The sequence below is a fragment of the Dinoponera quadriceps genome, unplaced genomic scaffold (genome assembly GCF_001313825.1).
Source record: "Dinoponera quadriceps isolate SergipeBrazil2010 unplaced genomic scaffold, ASM131382v1 scaffold163, whole genome shotgun sequence".
Taxonomy (NCBI): Eukaryota; Metazoa; Arthropoda; class Insecta; order Hymenoptera; family Formicidae; genus Dinoponera; species Dinoponera quadriceps.
In genome coordinates this window covers 35203-41162 of record NW_014554384.1, presented here as the reverse complement: position 1 = coordinate 41162, position 5960 = coordinate 35203, and the positions used below count along the sequence as shown (strand labels likewise).

The 5960-nt window shown below is 40.9% G+C and overlaps 1 protein-coding gene across 9 annotated transcripts in view; it reads left to right on the top strand.

Annotated features, from left to right (window-relative positions):
• Positions 1–5960, top strand: part of LOC106747929 (afadin) — a 49782-nt gene that overhangs the window by 12034 nt on the left and 31788 nt on the right. For all 9 annotated transcript variants that reach the window (XM_014626015.1, XM_014626007.1, XM_014625995.1 and 6 more), the window contains 5 exons: positions 1686–1797; positions 2079–2271; positions 2531–2815; positions 3361–3644; positions 4571–4670. In XM_014626015.1, the coding sequence (XP_014481501.1) occupies positions 1687–1797; positions 2079–2271; positions 2531–2815; positions 3361–3644; positions 4571–4670 (973 nt within the window). In that variant the 5' untranslated portion in view covers position 1686. The remainder of the gene's footprint in view (positions 1–1685; positions 1798–2078; positions 2272–2530; positions 2816–3360; positions 3645–4570; positions 4671–5960) is intronic.

The following is a 5960-nucleotide window of genomic DNA, read 5'->3' as shown; positions in this document are numbered from 1 at the left end:
CCCCCCCAGTGTAGACTTCCGTAACGTGTTCACATCTTTACACATCTTGACATGGTGTATTCTGTCCTATTTGTTCTGAACTATAACTCTTTCGGACAAAGCGAAGAATGAATCACGTGTAAAAATGTAACGGTGCGGCGAACCCTTAAAAGAAATGCGCGGACGCGCTTTTAAGGTTTTAAAATCGAGGACACGAGACGTGCCGCGAAGACGGAAGGGACACGGAGGGGGAGGGAAGAGGGCCGGTGCACAGGAATGCATGGCACGTGACTACCTCTCGAGGATCGTCTCACCGTCTGGAAACTCATCGAGGCTCGGTTGCGCAGCCTCGCTTAGCCTCGCTGAGATTAAAGTTGGTTAACATCCGTTGGTTAACCCTGGTCGTGGTGTGAACTTCGACCTTGGTTAATTAATATGATAAAGTTCCAACTCGATCCCGACTAACCGATTAAGGCCGAAGCTAGTTTAGCAGGCATAATTGGGGGATGAAATTTAATAGTTGAAGATCGGTAAATAAACGATTAACTTTAATTAGCGTTAAGGCCTGGGGTCGAGGAGCGCCGTTATTAAAGGTTACCTCGATCCTGATACAGAAATAAGCAGTGTTCCTCCGCACACACGCAATATTGCCTTTCTTTTGCTCTTAAATCACCGAATAACTCCAGTTAATTTTATCTGGGGATATTGATCCATAACTTTGTTTGAGGTAGATACACGAATTTAGATTTCCCCCGCGCGGGCGCGAATGGCACGTTCCGCGCGATTCCTGTTTTCCTCTCGATTATAGTTCTCAAGTTTTGGAAAAACCCATTTTTTTCCCCTTATTTTTCCGCGGATTTCCTAAGTTCCTCTCTTAAGGGTACAAAAATTCATAAAAAAAAAATTTACGTGTGTTCAGGTTAAAACTTGTTACATTTACTTCTTTCCGTGAAGAAGATAAAAAACAAAAAATCCGCTGAAAAATTAGGGAAAAATCTAATTGTTTCCGAAATTTTTTAATTATATTCGCTATAGATCGTAACTACGATCGTAACTACGAAATATATTTATCATGAGGTATGCATGTACATCTTTCTCGAACACCTTATATAATTCGTAGTAGTCAAAGAAGAGTCGTTTCTGAACGCATCGCATGCATCGGACACTCGTACTGCATAACGAGAATCATAACACGAAGCGATACTTAGAGTAGCCTGGTGTGCCGAACAGACGCCTCGCACTTTATTTCTGCTGCGGTAATTTATCTCGCCGTGTGGTATCAACAGACAAAGTCAGCTTTGCGGCTTGTTACGCGGTAGGAACGGCTTTAGGAAATATCAAAAGGGGCGGGAGAATCAAATCCAAATTTTCTGCGCGTTTTTGGGAAATTTTCTTCTCTGAAAAATTAAATTAAATTCTTAAAGGATGGCAGAAAGAGAGAGAGAGAGAGAGAGAGAGAGAGAGGTGTGAAGAAAGAAATACGTTAAAAAACGCGAAATGCACAAAATTCAGAAAACATAAGATCTTTAAATGTTTAGGAAAAATAGTAACGATACATTGTTAGAAAATTAAAAAAAAAATTGAAATGCGTGTAAAATGATTTGGATTTTTATACCAGAAAATTATTGTATCGGTCGTACTGCAGCTTCTACGACGGCCGGTCGTGTCGGTTACTTGCAGTTACTTACACATGTCATGTTTTTCAGGATGGCAACGGAACTGGCGAACAAGAAGGCAGAGCGAGAGGCTCTCAGGGGGGTCATACAACAATGGAATGCTAATCGTTTAGACCTGTTCGAACTTTCGGAACCCAACGAAGTGAGTATTATAGAGCGGGTAGCTCCTGGCTGTCTCTCTACCATCTTCGAACGTAACTTTACAAAAATGTCCGGTATCTTGGTATTTCTATACTGGTTTTTGACTGATTAGATATCCATTTGTTGGTTCTGTAAAATGTAAACAGCTTTTTCTGGCACATTCTCGAAATTCAATGATAGGGTCTGCAAAAGTCTTCATAAAATCAATAAAAAGTAAAATTGACTTAACAAAAAATCGTTCACATTTTGTAGTTTATTTTACATTATTACTTTCCTCGACAGGATTTAGAATTTCACGGGGTAATGAGGTTCTACTTCCAAGACAGCGGTCAGAAAGTCGCTACGAAATGCATCAGGGTTGCATCAGACGCGACCAGCCAAGCAGTAATAGAAACGCTTATAGAAAAATTTCGTCCCGACATGAGAATGCTGTCCGTTCCAGAATACGCTCTTTACGAAATCCATGAGAATGGAGGTGAGTCGAAGTAACGCTTGACTGTATCGCAAAAGAAGTAACTTTCGTTAGTTGAAATTAAAATCATATGTATTTAATTTAATATGCACAGTTATATGCTCAGTTATTTTGTTGACGTCTAAATACTGAATACTTACGCTTAATTACGTATGAATTTATGATTCGGTTTTAATCGATTCTAATATTTCAGTAACTTTATTTTTTTCTTATCGTCATTAAAAATACAGAGTATGCAATGTAATCTCTTTTTTATTTGCAGAAGAGCGTAAGCTGGGCTTAGAGGAGAAGCCATTGCTCGTGCAACTAAATTGGCACATAGACGACCGCGAGGGACGCTTCTTGCTGAGGAGAATCGACGACAAGACTAATACGCAGGGCGTCGGTTTTTCTTCAGCCGAGGGTTCGAGCTTCCGCAGGAAGCTGAGCAAGCGGGAAAAGAAGCAGATCAAGAAGCAGGAGAAGCTCAGTCGACTAAAGAGCTTGGAGCAGGACGAGAACGCTGCGCCCGACGATCAGAACGGCGTCGCTGAGAAGCTCTACACGGGTTAGCATGTATTTCTTCATTGTTTTTATTTTTTTCTTCTTTATTTCGTACAAAACATTGCGCGTGTGAATCGAATCGAAGTTTCGGAGCGTACGTGACCGAAACGCATGTGTTCGTGTTAGTGCTGTTTGCAATTTTGACTACCCGGATACCTGAGTCTTTCAGTAACTAAGTATACGGCTAATTTTGAACGTTATTATTATCTGTTATCGTTAGAAAAATCAATAATTTGTAACGTCAACAATTAGTCGTGTATTCATTTACTGAAAGACACCCGAGTAATCGAAGATGACAGCACTAGTTTGTGCGCACAATGAGCATCCTGCATTCAATCATTCTGTCGTGTTTCTCTTTGTCGTCCTCTGAAGCAAACGCAATATCTAAAAATACCTCGGTATGTTGCGTCAGACACAATCATCTCGGCTTGATTACTGATAGTCGCATTGTGATAATTTCAATACGTCAGGATACTTCCTTATAATAACTAGTAATAGACTTCTTCTCTTTCATTCACGACATATCAATAACAATGTTATTCTTTTTAGAACTGCCCGAGACCAGTTTCACGAGGAGCATCTCGAATCCAGAAGCGGTGATGAGGCGCCGTCGTCAACAGAAGCTCGAGAGGAGACTCCAGCAATTTCGCAGCAAAGACGGTGGCCCCGACACGGGCGGTACATTGAAAATTTATGGCGAGGCGTTGTGTAAGGACGTGCCATACAAGACGTTGCTGTTGAGCGTACGAGACTCCGCCGCTCATGTCGTGCGAGAGATGCTTTCTAAATACGGCCTAGAAAAGATGGACCCGCAGTTGTATTGCCTTGTACAGGTTAGCATACGCGTAATACGTTCATGGTCCAATCGTGAGTAATGTGCGTCGTTATATACGAAGCGGTGATTGGTGTCAAACTTCAAAAGTTCTCGAAGAAGTTAGCTTTTTTCCTTATATCGAAAGTCTGTGGAAATTTAATGAGTACAAAAATTAAATAGATAAGTCACGCTCTTCAATTAATATGAATTGATTAATATTAAGTAATATAAGGGAGAATATTGATCTAGGACTCATCATGTTTACTGTTGAACGTTGTAATAAAAAGCGGTGATATTATTTATTTCATGAGAGAAAAAAACCAATTCATCGGGGAATATTGTTTCTGAAGATTTGATAGATTTTGTAAAAAAAAGTTGTGAAAGCAAATAATTGATTTTAAAACAGGATGACAAATTTAGTATCGCATTTATATTAAGTATACTAATTTAATTTATTAGTTAATTTATATTAAATAACTGTATAACAAGAACAAGAAAATAAGATAAAATTGATAAAAGATAAAGTCGGGAAGAGTATGATATCAAGTTAAAAAATAGATTAAGATAAAAAAAAGAATGGTAGACTGTCTCCGCGATAAGAAAACTATAAGAAAATATGATAAGAAAATAGATTCAAGACATCTTTTGGACGTGGAAAACGTGATCTTTTGGACATGAAAAATAGATTAAGATCAAAAAAAGAATGGTAGATTATCTCCGCGATAAGAAAACTGTAAGAAAACAGATACAAGACATCTTTTGGACGTGGAATAATATTTCTTTCTTTTTTAATTACTTTGCACAGATTTTAGATATTGTATATTCGAATACTGCGTAAGACACGATACGGATCCTAGCAATCTTTCATTTTTTGGAAATCAAATGCAAATATCAGGTATTTTTTGTTAATGACATATTGTACTGATCGTCCTGTTTCTGATTTAGGTTAATAGCGAAAATATGAGCGGCAATGCGCATCAGGAGTACATATTGGACGACGACGAGTGTCCTTTGGCAATATTAATGAATCATCCTTCTACTCGAGGTAAGAATCCTCTCCTTTCACATTAATGTTCTAGGCTTACTTACGCACAACTATAACTCTTACGAGCAATTTTCTTTTTGTATTATCGTTCTATCTATCATAGAAAGGAAAGAGGTTTAGGTAAGCAATATTAACTATGAACGTTTTTCTAGGATATTATCTCTGACGAGTAAAATATTCTCTTTAAGCAGTACAATTCTTATCTGTTTATCGTGTCTGTGTATGATTGTATGAAGCATGTCTGAAAACTTTGCATTCGTATTCTATGTAACGAGCTTCTTTGGTTGATTCGGGGTCGACTTGTTTTTTCAACAAAAAAAATATTCAATAAGCCCGTTAATTGACGAACGTGAAGGAGAGAGTGTTACTTGAGAGGAAAAGTGACACACGATACACTCGTGCAGTAATCGGACGAAGATTGACGTCGGTTGGAGGGAGAGGAAAAAGAGGAACGAAAGAATTCGTCGTGGAGGGAAGATATAAGTTTCATGAAACGCGCGTGAAAGCACGTCGGTATCAGCTGATAAGGGCGCAAGTTTGATGAAGGGAATGAGCGGAAGGAGAGAGAGTGGGCAGGGGCGAGAGGCGAGGAGCACAAAGCGTGAGTGGTCGAAGAGGGATGACGCAGGGAGTAAAACCGATGCCGACTTCGGTCCCGTTCCCGCCTCAGTTGACTCGCTATCGTCGGTAGTACCGGCGCCAGTGCGCGGGCGCCGTCGTCGCCGCCTTGTCGCCGTTTTGCTCTCATTCCGTCGTGGCCATTCGCGGCGAAATGGTTGTCCGTGATTCCGACAATTGACGCTCCCCTCGGGTCGAAATTCGCGTGACACGCCGTCGGGCAGCGTCATCAAGCTCTCTCTCACCTACGGCAAAAAGAAGCGATGGCCGTCTCGAAGTATCTTGCGTGAAATCTGCGGGGATCCCGAGCCGTATGTTTATTTTCTTCGCGTGTCAATCGCCTCCTTCGAGATTTCCTTGTTATTTAGTCACATTCACGCGACTTGCGTCGCGTTTTGCGCACTGGAGATTCGTTGGAGATCCATTCGGAAGGAATTCGCGGCCTAACGAAAGTGAGAGAGAGAGAGAGAGAGAAAAAAAAATATCGTTTACCTATAGCTGGTGACCCTGGGGGATTGTCGGCAGAGCGAATAGCTGAGCTACTCGTCACAACAGCGTGCATAAATACCACGCGAACCTATTAATAGCCTACGGCGAACTCGGTTGACCTATCGTCGAGGCGGCGCAGCGGCAGCGAATTTGTAGGGATAAAGGCGAGTCCACCCACGTGCA